Genomic DNA, 18869 nt, shown 5'->3' with positions numbered 1-18869 from the left:
GCGCTGTGCCGTTCATCCTCCGTTAAAACACGGAAGACGAAGAACTCGAGCGGCGTCAGAAATTTCAAGATGGACGGAGACGGGATTGATCATGTAGGTGTTTTGTCATTTCAATTTGTTCTTAAATGCACCCGCGGGCCGTAAAGAATTGTCATATAGGCGGTGTATAAACTACGGCTTTTAATGGCAGTTAATACCTACCATCTTTTTGATAGGTTTTATGCTCGTTCATTCAAAACAATGCGGAGGCTACCGGTTTGCTGTCTCATTGTGGCTAAGCTAACTGATAGCCTTCTCGCTTGGTCGTTCAATAACTTGTCTTTGTGGATGTTTGAAGTACGTTGTCTCCCACACAATACTGCGATATTAGTCTCATTAGTCTAATACCATACGTGTTTTTGTCTGGTGCCGGTATGTCGGATTGTAGTAGGTATTGTGTGCGTGAATCATACGGTTTGTTTATAAACGCATAAATCACCCCAATTCTTGGAACAAGCTGCTCTTCAACATTACTTGAAGTAGAAATATGTGATATAGTAGTACCCATAAAACAGGCAGGTCTCTGTCACGAGTAGTGATTTAAAAACGCATATGAAATAAGCATGCTAAACTTTGCCTGTTTTTTTCTTTATAAAGGACTGTTGTCAATGACCCAGTAACTTCTTGATGCACTGTTTTCTACTGCATGCAGCTAATAAAACCTTAAATTTATTAACCCGACACATTGATTTGACAGATGGAGACTGGGGAGAGTAAAGGAGGCTCGGGACTCCGTCAGTACTACTTGTCAAAAATCGAAGAATTGCAGGTAATTTGTTGTGTGTTCTTACCCTGAACTTGTGTTTGTGAACCTTAACAATTATCCCCGTCTCCTCCACAGCTGACTGTAAATGACAAAAGCCAAAATCTTAGACGCCTTCAGGCACAGAGAAATGAGCTGAATGCTAAAGGTATGTGGTTTTTATTGTTAATATAAAGATAAAGAAGCTGCAAAGTACTGAATGGTCTCATCCCTCCAACAGTGCGTCTCCTCCGTGAGGAGCTACAGCTGCTGCAGGAGCAAGGGTCCTACGTCGGAGAGGTCGTGAGGGTCATGGACAAAAAGAAAGTGCTGGTGAAGGTGTGTGACCACTCTTCTGCTGGAAACAAAGCTACATTCTGCAACAAGTCCATATTTGAATACTTGCTTTTAATTTAGCATTTATATATAGTTCCACAATCTGTAAGTGTATTCTGACAGATTAAAAAAAAAAAATCCATATGTTTATCTTTACGTACTGACGCCAACGTTTTTAGTTTCAGCTTCTGCTGTACGGTATGATTTATTTTTTTCTGCCAATATTAAGGCTATTGAGCTTTGGGTTACAAAAGAACATGAGGCAGATTCTCTTTCAAGGTGAACTGAGCATTTCCCTCCATCACTTCAGGTGCATCCAGAAGGAAAGTTTGTGGTGGATGTGGACAAGAACATTGACATCAATGATGTAAGTTTTTGACTCGACTGTCGTCTGTGATATGCTGTGTATGTAGTAGTTGTTGTCAGTAGACCATCAGAATACTTGTGTCTGTGCACACAAAGCAGATGCGACGCAGAAACTCTCTTCTTTTTACCACGAGGGACCAGGTCGTGTGTGTAACTCCAGAACTTGTGCGCAGGTGACTCCCAACTGCCGCGTGGCTCTGCGTAACGACAGCTACACGCTGCACAAGATCCTTCCCAACAAAGTGGACCCCCTGGTGTCCCTCATGATGGTGGAGAAGGTGCCGGACTCCACCTACGAGATGATCGGCGGCCTGGACAAGCAAATCAAAGAAATCAAGGAAGTGATCGAGCTGCCAGTCAAGCACCCGGAGCTGTTCGAGGCTTTGGGCATCGCCCAACCAAAGGTGAGCGGCTTCTCTGATCCTTTTGTGGAGTTCCAGTTAGGAATTAGAGGCCGACATTGAAGACAGACAACTTCTCTGATATGGTACTATTCAATTGTGGTCTGGTGGAAACGCTGTGTTGGAGACGTTGAAAGTGGACACGGTTATGTTCCTGTTTTGACCCCGAAACACTTGTTCTGGTGTAAAGTGAAGCCTATTTTTGGGTGTGTGTTCAGGGGGTGCTGTTATACGGTCCTCCAGGCACCGGGAAGACCCTCCTGGCCCGAGCTGTGGCCCACCACACCGACTGCACCTTCATCAGGGTGTCTGGTTCTGAACTGGTCCAGAAGTTTATCGGAGAAGGTGACGAGAACCGTTGAGTTTAACGTGGGCGGAGGACATTGGTTTACCTGTGAGTTTCCTCCTCAGGTGCTCGCATGGTGCGTGAGCTGTTTGTCATGGCGCGAGAACACGCTCCCTCCATCATCTTCATGGATGAGATCGACTCCATTGGTTCCTCCCGTCTGGAGGGAGGCTCTGGAGGCGACAGTGAGGTGCAGAGGACCATGTTGGAGCTGCTCAATCAGCTGGACGGCTTCGAGGCCACTAAGAACATCAAGGTACTGCGACATGTGAAGTTTTACTGAGGCAGGTGGTGTTGAAGGACTTTGCTGTTTGTCTCCTGCCAGGTCATCATGGCGACAAATCGCATCGACATCCTGGACTCTGCTCTCCTCCGGCCAGGACGGATTGACAGGAAGATCGAGTTCCCTCCACCGAATGAAGAGGTCTTTGCCTCAAAACCTTTATTATCTTAAGATGGAATACTGATCGCTTGCTGATGCTGCCTCACCAGGCTCGTCTGGACATCCTGAAGATTCACTCCAGGAAGATGAACCTGACGCGTGGCATCAATCTGAGGAAGATCGCAGAGCTGATGCCTGGAGCCTCGGGGGCTGAGGTCAAGGTGAGATTCCATCCAGTCCAGACCAAGTGATGTGACCCTGGATAGTCAAGCAAACTCACTCATGTGTGTTCAGGGCGTCTGCACGGAGGCGGGCATGTACGCACTGAGAGAGAGGAGAGTCCACGTTACTCAGGAGGACTTTGAGATGGCCGTCGCCAAGGTGAGTGTTGGATTTAGCGGCAGGATTATAGTGTTCAAACGTTACGCCTGGCTGGTGAGCAGGCATCGTAGCTTCAGCCGAGTCGGACTTGGCCACATGGTTGGAACAGCTGTGGTTGAGTACAGGTGAACAGTCAGTCACAGAGAGTGAGGCAAATATTCTGTGGGCTGTTTCTGTGTCTGTTACTCTTCACTGAAGTGTCCACAAGCTTTTAAGCTTTGCTTTCATGTTCACCAGGTGATGCAGAAGGACAGTGAGAAGAACATGTCCATCAAGAAGCTGTGGAAGTGAAGATGGACACACCTGTATATTTACTGCTTTGACTATGATCTGATTTATAAATGTCCCTAAAAGTCCCTAAATAAATGGTTGAACCCAAAACCCCCTTAGTGGATCCACAAACCACATTTCACTCCAAATCTTTAATTCGACTGTTCTGGAGGTGTATGGCACATTCACATCACTGCTGCTCGGTTGTCAGCATCCATGCCGGTTCTATAAGCAGCCGAGGTGCACGTCGATGCTCCTCCCACCGTGGTGACACTGATGTTCATGGCGTCGAACCAGCAAGTTCATGTCCTGACCCAGGACACTGGCACCCACTGAGGCTCCACCTGCACCTGCCCCAGGACAGACTGGAGCTCTGCTATGGCACTGGCCGCGTCCTCCTTCACCAGGACATAGTCCACCCAGTGGCCGAAGTTCTGGTCGATCCTCTCTGCCGACTGCTTCATCTCTTGCAGCTCGTCCTCCTGGTTGGAGCCAGAGAGCACATCACGATGATGTTGGCAGAACATGGTGATGCTGCGGTCACTCACCGAGACTCCCACACTGAGGGAGGATGTGGAACTGGGCGACTTCCTGTGACCCTCAAGGATGTTGGGTCTCACAAATATGACGTATGGCTTGAACTGAGGTGTTCGCAGAGTCTTCAGAGCCTACACATGAAATGTCCACATAGTGGGAAGAATAAATGCAATGGAACCTAAATCTAGAGTGAGTCAGGCTACGGGAAGTTAATGCGGCTTTCTTCCTCCAGAGGGCAGCACCACACAGCATTCACCATCTGCGTCACCCATGTCCTCAAAACCAAGATATTTCTGGGAAACTTCTCCAATTCTTCAGTGTTTGCCTCATGACAACTTATCCCTGGAGACTAGTTTCCTTTTGTCAACTTCAAAGCTCTATATCACCACGACCCCCCTGTGGTCAACAGAGGAAAGACCTTTGATGGGTCTCCTCATTAAATCCAGGCACTTTAGCGCCACAAATAAGGCCAGATTCGAAACTCTGTCATGATAAACATCTATTAAAGGACACTCTGTAAGATGAGCAACCTTTAGCTTCAATGTAGCAACTTTTCCCTTTAATCAAACACAAATACAGGTACATTGTTGTCACAGAACTTGGTAGCTTGGTGCTAAAGAAACTGATAAAAAAATCATCGTAAACTACTTTCCCCGTGTTCTTCTTTCACTGCAAACTTGCTCAGAGCAAATAGACATCCACTCAATGCCAATATATGGCACTACAATGACAACATTTGTTGAGAGAAAGACCTCTAGTATGCGGAAAAGGTACACAACCAGTGTCTTTCCTTCACTCATGAACAAGGTAGGACTCCACCTGGGCTGAACCTCAACTCTAACTTTGGCATCCCACCCTCTCCCTTGTGACGACCGCAGTCTTGCACCAAGAGGATCGGAGCTGGTGACCAGTTCACACTCAGAATGGAAAGAATGATGCAGACTCCACGAAATGCAGTGCTGAGATCTTGCGGTGACCAAACCAATGACCCTCTGCAGACTGTCCACAGAAGGCCAGACACTGACACTTATCATGAACGGGCTGATCACATGTTTGGTACCTTGTGCTCATAAAACACATGAACCTGCTCATGCAGACCTCACAACAAAAGAAGCTCAGAGAGCAGCAGCAGCAGCACGGGCACAGAAGAACACACAGGCTGTCATGCTGAGCTGCATCTCCCCAGCTCTGTATGAGAGGAGCCAGCGGCAGAAGCATCATGCACAGACCTCAGGCTGGACGTCCACCAGGCAGATCTTGTTCTGATTCAGAACCTTGTGAATGGACTCCAGACTGGTTCCATACAGATTCTCTTTGTATTCTCCGAACTCGATGAACCTGCAGACAGAGCACACACAGCTGTCGGACGGTCCTCAGAAAGCACCACGCACTTCTGAGCCAGAACTCACTTGCCGCTGATGATGTCAGCCTCAAAGGCCGCTTTCGTGATGAAGTTGTACTCCACTCCCTCCCTCTCGTGGCTCTTCCTGGCCCGGGTCGTGTCTGCACAACAACATGAAAGAGCTGAATGGACTGGGACCTGTGGTCGCACAGCTGCCGCGACCCAACCCAACGCTCCTAATCGGGTCTGGTGTTTTTAAAAAACACAGCGGCTGAGCACGTCCACAAGAGATTAATCTTTAAATCCTCCGGCTCAGACGTGCCGACCGTCATTTGGCTGGGAAGCGCAACACAACTGTAGAGGAGGCCATTGTTTGGCGGGACTCACGCGGGACAGCCAGCCCGTACTGCCGGGGGTTGTCGGCCATCACCTTCTGCTTCAGCTCAGAGATCCGAGCTCCCAGAGAACCTGTGGACACCAGAGGGAGTCGTGGAAGGAGAGGAGTTTAGACCAAGATGCGATCAGCAGGTGGCGCTCTCGGCTTAACAATGATGCCAGATTTCACTAGCAGCAGTTCAAAAGTTAGACAGCGGACTGCGCCATCTAGCGGCCATTAAAATTAAGCGATATTTTTTTTTCACCTGACGACGAGAAGTATGAGGCCCTGGTAGTGACATGCATGTGTTTATTTTTTTGGACGTGGCCTACAGTTATATCATGATAATTGGTATCTCGAGATCATTTTCATCTCAAGATACAATCGTAAATGTCAGCGCAAGTCATATGGTCCTCACAAGAATAAGGTTTTGTCAAGAATAAAGAAGCCCACATGGAGTAACTAACCCAGCAGCACGATGAGTCGCGGCCTCTCTCCACAGCGGGGCTGATACAGCGTCACCTCCTCGTAAATAAGGAAGTCGGTGCGGGGGACCTCCGGACTGCCTCCGTTCTGATCCTTCCGGAGCCGGAAACTTCTGCGCCTGCCGGCTGTTGAGCAGGAGAACACGTGTTACGCTTTCAAAAGGCCTGGCTGTATGAGATGACAGACGGTGGGTACCTGAGTAAAAATCCCATGAGAAGGCATGACCACAGGCAGGGGTCACCTCAGTCTTGGGAAAAACTACAGCTCGTGTTAGAGCACTTGTGTTTGCCGGCTATAACCGCAGCGAATGAGAGCGGCAGCCATGCAGGCTACAGTGACGACAAGCTGCACACTATAGCGGACCGAAGTTTAAAAAGCCAAGAGCCGTGTGGAGCGGCATGTTAGCACACATATTTGATGGATACAGAAAGAGAGTTTAGATCCACAGCCAAGTGTTTCAGAATGTTAGAAGCTCTCAGCCAGGGAGTTAGTTTTTCCTGCCACATTCATGAGAGTCAGCTAATGTGGTTGGGTCCTCTGTCTTCAGCGCACAAGTCTCCCATCAAGCAAAATGCCTCTGTCGTTCAGTAACTCTTTACAGGACAACCAAAGAAGCTAGTCAAGCATGAGGACTAGTCTTCACTGACTGTCGGACTGTAGTGATGAGACTTGTCATTAAATATATTTCAAAATCATGTAAACACTTGTCAACACTCAGATTGTGGTTTGAACTGTACGTTTGTCAAACATCTCACAGCCTTCGTGTCCACTGTGACGTGTCACTATACGTTCAATATTTTGGGCCGCAATGGTTTCTCCTCTTTGTGTATCTGACTAGCACATGAGCTGAAAAGAGAGCGATGACATCAGGACAGCACATGAAGCCACTACACCGATGTGAGTGGGAGGACTGGCACAGACAAGCTCAGCAGACACACACACTTCCTCCTCACCTGTCTCTCTCCCATTCACAGCCTCGCCGTCACTGTCCTCTGCAGGAGGGAGAGCATGAGGTCAGAGATGAGGGTGCAAAACTAACGCCACTGATGGAGTGGAGCCTGGAAACTGCCAGTGAAACATGGATGAATTTAAGATTCAATTTGCGGTAATCTGCCATACGCACCTGCTCGGTCATCTGAGGTCACAGGCAGCGAGACAGAATAGAGAACAGAACATTACCCACTCGGGCGCTGCACACTATAAGTATACAGTAAATCTTTTCCCCTCAGCTTCATTGACCTCACTCAGACTTGTTTTTTTTCCTGTCATTCTGTCCTCTGTTGTTAGATCTTCTTCCCTCACTTTATTTTTGGCACCCTTGTTTAAATGATGCGAGTATTGCATGGACTTATATCACCAAGTCTAGTTGACATAGTTCAACTGCTGGCTCTTCATTGTCCACATCTGTGCTCATGTCAAAGTCACATGCCACAGCATTTAGATACAAATGACCAAAACCTAGCACATCACTTAATAAATGCATTACTGCATCGGAAATAAATAGAAACAGGAAGGTGGAATGACAGCGCTGCAGAGCTTCTCCAGTGAGGAGGTGAGGACCCCAAAACATCCCAGACTGAAGTTCAGCACGGTGGCTCTCTATTAGGGTTTCAAACTCATTGAGATTATAAAAAAGGAGTTGTAGCAAAGGCAGCCTGTCTGAGGCTGATGAACAGCTGCTGTTTTTATAGACTTTTTTTGTTTCATTTCCAATTGGATTAGCAGATGAATCCACAGAGATTAAACTCCTCTCTTCATGATCTCTTTTTCTGCTGCTCGCTCGCTAGGTGAACTACAGCCTGGGGTCCAACCTGAACATGTCAGGGGTCAGGAACACAAATACAGTAGCGATGATCTTACATATCAGGGATTTGCTGCCGGATGGGAAGGAACCCACTTTCATCCGGTACCCCAGGCGCCTGGTAAAGGAGAGGGAGGCGACAGGTGAGGGACAGCTCTCAGGATGGTGGGGGAGGACGCTGAAATACCTCTCCTGAAAGTGTGTGGAGGGGATGAGAGCTGCACGCAGGTTGCAGTCGCCCACTCGCTTGGCCTGCCACCAGGTGGCGTCCTCCTGACTCACGACTTGAAGGATGTCCCCTCTCTTGAAAGGAAGTCCCGCCTCTTGGCACGGCGTTGCCCGGTCCTCAAAGGGAACATAGTCAAACAAAGCACGGAGGTAGATCTGTGGAGGAGAACCTTCAGAACCAGATCCAACCAAACCAGAGTTTGCCTGACATGACGGAGCTCCCTGTTGTGTATGAATATATAGCCTCACCCTGCTCTCCTTCAGTTTGTCTTCTTCTACAACCGCTGGAATAATCTTCAGTGTGATGGAACCTTGCGACTGGGACTGACACAACCATGATATCAGCGACTGGACTCGTGGAGCCAACTCATTTAAACCCTTATTTTAACTTGCTCATTACCAGAATCTGACTGATTTCATCGGGCCGCTTGTGAGTGATCAGGTTCCCGTTGACTTCTCGCAGCTCGTCTCCCACGTGCACCAGACCTGGAGACATGAACGAACCCAGCTGAGTGGAAAGCACCGTCACCAAGAAACGGCGTGAAGCAAAGAAACAAGAAGTGTTTTGCTGCCATGAAGATAATGTCATCTCCCTGGAAACAGTGCGGAGGAAACCCACGTTCATAATCTCAAAATATGCAATCTTGTGGCGCTAATCTCAAGGATTTGGATCTGTGTTGAAAGTTCAAGCCACACAGCATAATCTGCAGTCAGCCAGTGGGCTTGTAATCACCGACCGCAGCAAACACGGTGTTGAGAACGCTGACGTTCTTTCAGGTGTCTGCACGTGTGCTCTGCTCTCACCGCTGCGGTCGGCAGCTCCTCCTCTCATGATTCGAGCCACGATCACTGCCCCAGTGACCTCGTCTCTGCGAATAGTCGCCCCCTGATGGACAAAAGAAATCATTGACAACCCGATGACACTTGTAAATGTCTTGTAAATGTTCATAACTGATAGTGAGTTGTGTTTGTAAGTTATTTTGCTGATTTTAACTTTCTGCACTTGTACACCATGACCGAGCCGAGGATCAATATCTCTATCCTTCCTGGCATCAAAGCCCTCCACTGATGTGATCAGATCATGCCACTTCACCAGACAGCAATCTCCTCTCCAGGGCTTCTGTCGTGCAGAGATCAGTGTGTCATGATGTCACCAGTTCATTTGGCAGAGAACACCAACATCTCCTCAGAGTTTCTTTGCTCTGATCTGGACTAAATGATCAAATTCGGCACATAGGATTCCTTATTCAACACGTGCAGCATCTGAGGAATTAGCTGCTCTGTTTGCACACAGCACTCTGTCCATTACAATATCACAACAAGCACATCCATCAAAACTAATGTCACATCCTGCACACCTTCTTCCGACTATCAAGAGAGGTGGGTGTAGTTTGGTTATTTTGAGCTCATCTTGAAATAGGGACGGGCAATATGGACAAAAAATTCATGGTAAATTGTGTGCAATTTCTGCGATTACGATACGAATTATCACGATAAATACATTTTTATTCTATTCCATGTGTTGGACACACTATAGTCTCTCTTTAACCTGTTTTATGATGAAACGTGTTAGTGGCGTTTGTCTCCAACATCATTACTAGTTTATGTTTAAATATAAAAGTGTAGAGATGAGAAATTCAATGTTTCACGACTCCGGTAGAAGCCGCTGGTGTTTGACAGACTGCTCTGTTAGTTTTATTTAGGGGTTAAATTGAGCTGTCTGTCTGCTGTGTCTCATGTCTCTGAACAGTTGACTTGAACTATGGACCAGTCAGGACACATTTCCTACATTGCTCGAAATAATGTGAATAAATGATCATTTAGTCATATTCTATTCTCAAAATCATGATACAAACTGTGAGTCCTTTGTCTTGGGTGACGAAAAACCATGGATGATTTTTAAGTTGTGTTTAAGGTGACTAGTAACCCCGAGTTTTCTGGAAAGTCAGCAGCATCAACTCACCAGAGGCTCTTTGTTCTTCACCAGTCGCACAATTTTCACTGACTCTTCCTCCTCTTGCCCATTGTCTAACTCCTCAGGAAGCGGTGGCAGAACCGGGTCAAAATTCTTCTGCGCCACAGTATCGTGGGCCGACAGCACAGCCTGCATTAATGACAGAGAAACTATCAACAAGCAGGAATGAGGGCGAGAGGAGTGAAGATTTGACCACTGAGTCTGTGTAGTTTCAGGATGTCCTCCGGAACTTTATAAGGGACTACAGTAATGTGAGTCAGGTCTGAGTCTAGGCCTAGCCAAGTCTGAGCAATGATCACAGCGTGTGTGCGCGAGCGTACCTTGAGGTGAGGACTGCTCAGCAAACAGACTAATTCCCGCTCATCCTCCTCCAGGCCTCTGCACTGAAGCTCCTCTGTCAGCTGATGGTCACAGATAATTGTTGGATGCTTTTGGAGCTGTGTAAATCACATTCGCATTACACTTGGGAAATGAAACTTACATCCTCCGCCAGCGTGGAGGCGCTGTGCAGCACCGGAGACGGACTCTGCTTAGCATACTGCCTCAGTTTTTCATGAATCTGTCAATCAGTCATTCATATGAATTAAAAATATTTCATAAAAATAAAGCCACAGTATAAAAGTGAGAGAAAGAACTACAGAACATGAAAATAAAATCTGAACTCAAGAAAACAAAGCGCAAAATGATAAAATAAGTACAAAATCAAAATAAATAAGGTCATGCAAATGAGAATCTAGCATTATTGTCTGTAGTCAAGTTACATGTCTTTATCAATATCAGTTGAAGGGAAAATAAAAAGACAACAGTAAAGGTGAACTTGCAACATACAGACACAGCTTACTGCCAAGTCAGGACATTGCCTTGAAACAACTTGACAAGGAAATCAGTGGCAACAACTGACTGTGGCCAGTTAGCTACTAAATGTGCAGCTGAACATTTCATGACTAGTGCAGATGAAGCACCGGTGAGTGTCGGCTCTCAGGCAAGGTCGTTTACGCCCACCTGAACTCACCAGGTGGGAAGTAAAGAATGCAGGAGTTTAATCGCCTCCCCTTAAACTATTGGTCCTCTGACAGTCACACAGACAAAGAGTCAGGTTGCTAACATACGGACGTGAACACCACACAGAGAAATACTTCCACCCTTGTGATGGTCGGCCGACTCAGAGAAACCACAATAGTAGTTGTACCTTCATGAGATAGCCAAGTGTTTTCTCGCTGAAGACATCTTCGAGGAAGACCAGGTCCTCCTGACGGCTGTGGTCCAGGTGGAGGTGGGAGGTGAGTAGGGCAAGGGTCTCGTGCAGCCCTGAGGTCAAGGTCAACAGAGATGGAAAAAAGTAAAAGAGTGGTGATGCAGCACAGTTTGGATGAACAATCATTACTGAATGAATGTTTATTTCAATTCTGTCTAATCCATTCTAATTACATTTGACATTTCCAGGACTAACATGCAGAAAACATTCCTTCCAATAGATCATACATCGAGTGAAGTCAACATTTCGTCTGGTACATAGTTAAAGAGCTTTGACTTTCCACTCGGCGACGAAAGATGCTCAGAAAATTTAGCAAGTTAATGTGAATTTATTGAGCTGCTCATGTGACTCATGTGTGCCACTTCATGATTGGCAGGAGCATTAATTATGTAACTCAGGTGATGTTATAGAGTCAATAAATCAGAACATGAATGAACTTTACCTCCATTAGAAGTTATAACAGGCATGGCTTCGCTCATTCCCCAGAAGCAGGGATAGTGAGGGGAACGAGGAGGGGGGCGGCAGAGGACACTGCAGTGAGCCCCACTGGTTCTGGACGTTATTTTGAAGGAAGAAAATCTGAAAAACCAAATAACACCAGGATTTAGTTTTCAAAAAGAATTTGGGAATTTAAATAATAGTCAAAAAATTTTAGCAATAAAAGAGTTTTTAAACAGCAAACTGATGGAGTTGATGCACCAAAGACAAAGCCTCAACATCTTCTCATCACAGCAAGAGAGTTTCATAAACCTCACACACCACTTCATCATCTAGTAAAGAGCCATGGTGACACAACAGATACTTCCTACAAAGTACTGACATTTAGAGTGGCATCCTGAGGGAAATATTGGAGGAGCAGGTTTGTTTTCGGGGAACTATTGTATGCATGATGATTAGATCTGTCTACTCTTTTTTTCATGGTAAATCATATCCTTGGAAAAAACGTTCAACGTCCAGGCTTTCTTTTGGTGCTGTGCTGTTACAGTATGTTGCAATATCATCGGGACCTTCCACTGACTGATGGCACGGGTCACGACCTTTGCTGAGCACTGTTCCTCTATTGATTTGCACTCGGAACATCACCCAGCACCGCTCTCACATGGGTCTACTAAAGACCCATTTATAAAATCCATTTGACACATCGGAGTGCGGGACACTCATGTATTCTGGGATAAATGATACAACATGGACATGTGACCCCTGTGTCAATGTTCGAATGGATAGAACATTCATCAGGTGATAAACAGCCTCTTGTGCGCTCATGCGTGAGCTACTTTGTGCTGCTTGGAAAGCAGCAGAGGTTTAACTTTGAATCCTTCGTGTCAGTATTTCAAGAACCAGCTGCTGCGGTTAAACAATAGCATATGTTAAGACAAGACCAACACTTAAATGTTTTGAAGCCACTAGACAAGCACGTTCCACGTCTCATTATGACCAATAACTTTTTGAAGAGAACAGTGAACCCAGAATAAGCATGGCAGAACACACACTCTCAGGACGATAGATGGCACCTGTGATTGGATATTTGTGCACATGCACCATGTTTATCCTCACAATAAGCATACATGTTTTTTTCATTGAAAATTAAAAGATCCACTACCACCTAAGAAAATCATTGACGATGTCATAAATAATGTTCAACCTGACATAATTACATGACTGTACAACTGTTTGAAAATATATGTATTTTTTTGCCCTTTAAGTATACTTTCACTTGTAGTACCTTAATATTCCTCAAGACTGAATTGCTGAGATTTTTTTTTTGTTTACGGTTAAAGTAAAAAAAAAAAAGTCCTATTCACCTGTTGTTTCTGGTGAAGAGAAACAAATGACGTGCATTTGTATCACGGAATGCTCTTGAGTCAATATCATTATTGAGAAGGATCCTATTGAGCATTAGTTTCCATTCATTTGGTTCCATCAAGTCTCACATACTAATACTGCAGAGTAGGAAAAATGGCTGCTCCTGAGTCTGTTCTGGTTTTGACTAATCACAAATATCAATCACTGCTTCAACAAACCTGTTCATTGATAAAAAAAAAAAACCTGTTATCTTGGCAAGGCATTTGTCCATGCATTTCAACTCGGACTGGAGGAGCGCCGTTACTGTTTAGGTGTTGAGATGTTCCCTTCCTCCATCAGTCCATATCTTTGTCCTCAGTCTTGTCGTGGACACCATCAACTTCAGTTTTGTTCAACAAAGAGTGGTTAATTGGTGTTTTAGTACATAACAAAATCAAGTATCCACTACAGCCACTTCACAGATTCTGACGGACATCACCACATGTTCAGATCTACGATGACTGCATGGAAAAGACCAGGCGGGGACTCCTGCAGCAGCTGAGCAGCATCAATTTTTACTGACCGAGCCTTCATGGCACTGTCTTTTGGAAAGGCAACGCTTCCGCTCCCTCATCCTAACCATGATCTTTGCAGGGCAACATGTACAAACTTTCATGACATCAGTTCTAACTATATCACCAGAAATGTAGGCAGAAAGAAACCTGGCAAATGGAGTGTTCTGTGTAGGCTCCGTGTTGGTTCATTTCTCTGTACTGAACATGGTTCTTTCACACTAATGTCCAGGTGACGTCCCATCTCACAAACTCAGCATAATAGGCCCCTGTAACAGACGAGTGAATCCAATCACGACTGACTCATAACTGTATGATTTAAATTTGAATCTATATAGCAAATTTGCCGTGATACCCAGCTACAGTTCATATGCACACCTAAAGACAAAAGAGGAAGACTCAGATACAGACATCCTGTCTCTCTCTCTCTGATCTCCCATCCTTTCTTCTTTGACTCAAATTACAAAAGGCTGAGCAGAGATTAGACTCCCTCTGTTCATTCTGCCTGGTTCGCTGGATCTATCACTAAGTATTGTTGAGGGTCAGCACAGCCATATGGCGGAATTATCTTGTCTCCATGATTTAAGACGACCAGGGCTCAAGAGCATCACTGAGGATTTCAACACAATGTCGAAGATTAGAAAGGATTGACAGGAAACGAAAGCAGCTTTCGTCTTCACATTTCACAATGTATCCATTGATTATCCTGGAAATTAAATGAAACGCACAAACAAGTTTCCAAAAATATGATTCAAGGCGAAATATCTGGAAATAGTAATGCTTTCAACCTTCTGCCTGACTGTAAATATATTTTGGATTTCAATAGTGGGCATCCTCCAGATATTCATATTCCCTTTCCTCATCTCCTAGTAGAGTGCATAAGCTCTGATACAAGTAGATTTATCTGCTGAACCAGTCTTTGTCTGAAATCCTGAGTCTTCCCAGTCCACGACTGAGACGAGACCGAAAAATGCATTTGATACCAACAACGACAACAAGACCAATGTTGAGTATTACAACACTGCATTGGAACAGTTGTCCAAGTGAGTGTGTTCTTCTACATACTAGAAGATGGGGAAAAAAAATTGTTGCTCCTTTCTGTTGCTCCCAGTGCTGTCAGGTTCATGGGATTCATTGTACATTTTTCTCAGTTATTATTTATTCATTTATTTATTTTTGTCATGGTGTTAGTTTATATATTATGGGTATTTATTTGTCGTTTGATAGTTTGTTTTTATGTATGGTGATGCTTCATGAACGTCTTGGATGTTTGTTGTGTGTCTTCAGTGTCTTTGGGCGTCTTTGAGTCTTTGTTGTCATTGAAGGTTGCCGCTGTGACATGGTGAAGTTCCCCACTGTGGGACCAATAAAGGACATCGAATTTAAATCTAACAAAGCCATCGTTTGCATTGCTTTTCACTCATTCAGTTGCTAGATCACTATCACACAGTAAATGTCTGAGTAAACAGACAAATGTATTGTTTTAAGATAAACAGATCTTTGAAAAATTCTTGTTCCAACAGTGATCGTGATAAACTTTCAGATTCACTATATTATTTGGTGGGAAGTACCAATCACGCCCACTGAGGAATGAATCTGGCTGACCTGAGACATTTTCAACAACAAACTAGTGGTGACACACATGACACACACTGATGTGCAGTCACTGTCCAGCAGACTCACAACATGATGCACCAGCAGCTAGCTACAATCACTTGTTGTGGGACGGCTCTCTGGAGAGGGGCACGAGGGGAGAGGTGGCCCACACACAGATATGCCATCTGTCTGCACAACAGTTGGTGCATATGTGCATGTAAAACACAATTCCGGAATCATCTGCCAACTCTGCTGTCACCCAGACTGCTCATCGCGCACACAGATTTCATTCCATTTTTTTCCTAAAAACCTTCAGTTCCATCAAAGACAGTGGCATATGCTGTATTAAAAACACAAGTTCAACATTCGCACAAGGATTTTTATCATTAGCCATTGTTAACGCAAGAATGGAAATGAAATGCTGCGCGGAAGAGTTCACACGCCTGAAGGGCCGTAAGAGGCTTAGAAAGAGAACACGAGGCGCAAACACCTTTAACTCGGCCTGACTGACATACAGCAGGATCAAGAGGCTGGCTGCTCGCCACTGTAGTGAACCTGTAGTGTCGTCCTCCCAGTTACCTTTGGACTGACCAGCCAGGTTGGACACTGCAGTCAACCTCCCAAATACACTGCGGCTCACAACTGGGTTACCTTGTGGAGCACATGACAACAGTGTTTGAATCTTGACTCTTTAGGAAGCCCACACCCGAAAAAGAACCGTGGTAATTACTCACACGAAAGAACAAGAGCAACGCAGTGCTGAAGTGGGGGCTGAAGCCTGGTCAGTTGAGACTTCCTCACACATATGGTAGCATCAGAGTTCTCACTGCTGGCAAGTGCATAGACTTTTCTCTGAACACAAAGCTTTTTCTTCTGTGACAGATGAAACCAAGTAATGAGTTTATGGCTGCAACTAACAGTCATTTCCGTTGTCGACTAATCTATTCTATTTTTTTTTCGATTAGTCAACTAATCGCGATTACCTTTGTTTGGAGCTATTTTGACTTTCTGTTTAACCTAAAGTTGCTTAAATCATCTCATTCTGATACTCCGACATCATACATTTTTAAACAAGTATACGAAAACAATGACACATAATCCAGGAACATGTATTAAGCCTGTGAAGCTGAAGCATAAAACAGTTGACAGAGAGCTCCGGTTTATTTAAAACGGAGGTCATTATTGGTCCTTGAGAAGAATTTAAAATCATCACGATACACATATGTATCCCATGTAAAATATCTGATCAACATCCACATCAAAAGGTCTTATTTGAATACTAATCTAAAACCATGTGTTCAGTGTAGCTCCCTTGTTCAGTTCTGGTTATTATTAGGAGGAGGAGAGACACTGAGGACACTTCACTACATCTACACAAGTTAGCTCTGTGCTAACCGACATGCAAGCTGTTAGCATGAGGGTGTGTGGCGCCACAGACCAAACACGGAACACTCTTTCGTCATTCTAAAATGGTGTCAAAGGGGTTTGCGCCTCCTTAAGACACGTTATCTTCGCAAACAAAACGAAGGCACACTTTTGAACACTACAACCCGAACTCCTCCGTGACCGTGACTGAGGCGATCAGTCGGAGGTGGTGTCACGGAGCCCGGGGCGCGCAGCGACGGTGGCCAGTTGGAGTCGGACCGCAGTCAGGAACCAATTAAAAGAGCAGAAATTAACATATCTTAATGATCCCAGAGAATGTGATATTTTCTCACTGCTTCTCAATAACAACCAGTTTGACGTCGATAAAATTTTGTTATCGACGTTATCGATGACATTAACTCATCGTTGCAGCTCTAAATGAGTCGTTTAGCCAATCTGAATAAGGGAGCTGAAGTCATAAATACAAGAAGAAAGGTTAATAGCCCGATCGGCAATGGCTGAAGGGCAAAGAACATCCTTCAGTGAGAGAAGAGTGTAAACAAGAAGCTGTCACCTACACTAGAAAACAGTAGACTTAGGTATCGATTCCATTCAATTCATCAGGACCAGGTACGGCTTGATTCTCAATTCAACTGGTTTTCAATGAGCTATATTTCACTGAATTTATTTCCATTTTGCTTGAATATGCAAGCAACTCTCCGAGCACACTATAAATCGTAAGAGAACCCAGTAACCTAACACATTATTATTAAACACTGTGGTGATTTTGTGACTGAGCTTGGCTCATTGATGATTTTACACCCAGCATGAGAAAAGAGCTGCAAGCCTTGCTTCGGCCGTACAGTCGTGGAGGTCCACATTTCAAGACCTGTGTTGCAGTGGCAAGTTAGGGTTGAACGGTCAAATCCAAATGTCTGCTAAAAGAGATGTACTATAAATATGACAGGACTAAATCAGTAGCTTTCCACTGCTCCGTATGCAGGAGCCACGAAAGCCATGAATGACCCAAATCACCTGAACTACTGAAGGAATTATAAATATACTTGCAATAAATGCAATAAAACATTTCTTTACAGAATTAAGGGTCCACATGGACAAGGGTTTCATTTAGAGTAAAAGCCGACAACTACAAAATATAGGGAAATAAACTTCAATTTTAAGAGTCAAATGTGTTGCTGTTGCAGAGCGCCACACACTCTCAAAGATACACACACCTGTGGCAATATATGGCGGGATATTTACCTCCCCTAGTTACGCCATACTTCCAGCGAACATTGCGTCTATCTTGTTTGACTGAGATTATGATGGGCATCTACATCAGAATACCTGTCAGTCATTAATGGCAAGCGGACCGGATGAAGAGGTACCAGGCAGCAGTCTTCATTATGGAGTTCATCACTGTAGGTGTCTGTGAGAATATTCTGCTTGACATCACGACTACTACTACTACTACTACTACAAGTTACATCATCGGCCAGCTGGGTTATACTGCTAAGCTTTACAGTCCATCCACTCACACAGTAAAATAGACAACTTTATTTAAAGGCATTTGAGATGAGCGGAAACGTCAGTAAATACAAGATCTGCCAGTGCAGTCACTTCCATCCACATCAACACAGGAGCCCCATCCCTCCTCCTCTGAATGTAATATTCCCTCACGAGACCACATCCGTCCTCCCTGCACCAGGTGCACACAGGAGACCTGCGCACCTGTCTCGGGTGGACGGTCTGACTCGTCTCCTGCGGGTTATATGGTGCCACAAACAGCTGTCTTCGCGAAATATATATGCAATATTGACATTCGTCAACCTGCAGCGGGTTGTTTCTCACCACACCGTCTGGCCACACGCGCACGTCCTACCTTTTCCAGCCCCTCCGCCTCCTCCTCCACGGCGCGAGTGTCCGTCTGGTCCGTCGACCAGGTCCGCTCTCTTCCAAAAGGGCTTCTGTCCTCCGCTATTTCTTCTCTGCTCCCTTTCCTTTGCTGCGCCTTCTCTCCTCTTTGTGTTTTTGCGGCAGACTCCGCCTGACGGCCAACATTTCATTTATCGGCTCCGTCCAATCAGCGCTCCCCTTCCCCCCTCGCGCGCCCTCTACCGTGCTGCCTTCAAGTGCTGCTCGTAAATTCCAAAGTCGCGCGTTCAACACGGGTGCTAATTGCTTTAAAGGCACAGCGTTTTTTTTTTGTTTTAAACAAATGTCAGGAAACAGTTTCGGTTCTCATCATTGCGGAGGGAGTTCCATGTCTATGTCTATTAAAATATCCCATT

At 45.2% G+C, this 18869-nt stretch overlaps 1 protein-coding gene and 1 pseudogene across 1 annotated transcript; one reads left to right on the top strand and one right to left on the bottom strand.

Moving 5' to 3' along the window:
• The first annotated feature begins 11 nt into the window (after positions 1-11).
• psmc5 (proteasome 26S subunit, ATPase 5) lies at positions 12-3374 on the top strand. Its single transcript, XM_053865768.1, has 12 exons — positions 12-93; positions 737-808; positions 881-950; positions 1023-1120; positions 1428-1484; positions 1657-1887; positions 2103-2229; positions 2296-2486; positions 2556-2654; positions 2723-2833; positions 2907-2993; positions 3231-3374. Exons 1-12 carry the CDS (start codon positions 70-72, stop codon positions 3282-3284), a joined length of 1221 nt encoding a protein of 406 aa, XP_053721743.1. The 5' UTR covers positions 12-69; the 3' UTR covers positions 3285-3374.
• Positions 2594-18667, bottom strand: LOC128759097 (MAGUK p55 subfamily member 3-like; annotated as a pseudogene).
• Positions 18668-18869: the final 202 nt, after the last annotated feature.

The sequence above is a fragment of the Synchiropus splendidus genome, chromosome 5 (genome assembly GCF_027744825.2).
Source record: "Synchiropus splendidus isolate RoL2022-P1 chromosome 5, RoL_Sspl_1.0, whole genome shotgun sequence".
NCBI lineage: Eukaryota > Metazoa > Chordata > Actinopteri > Syngnathiformes > Callionymidae > Synchiropus > Synchiropus splendidus.
The sequence above is the reverse complement of the archived record's forward strand: the minus strand, read 5'-3'. Positions and strand labels throughout refer to the sequence as shown.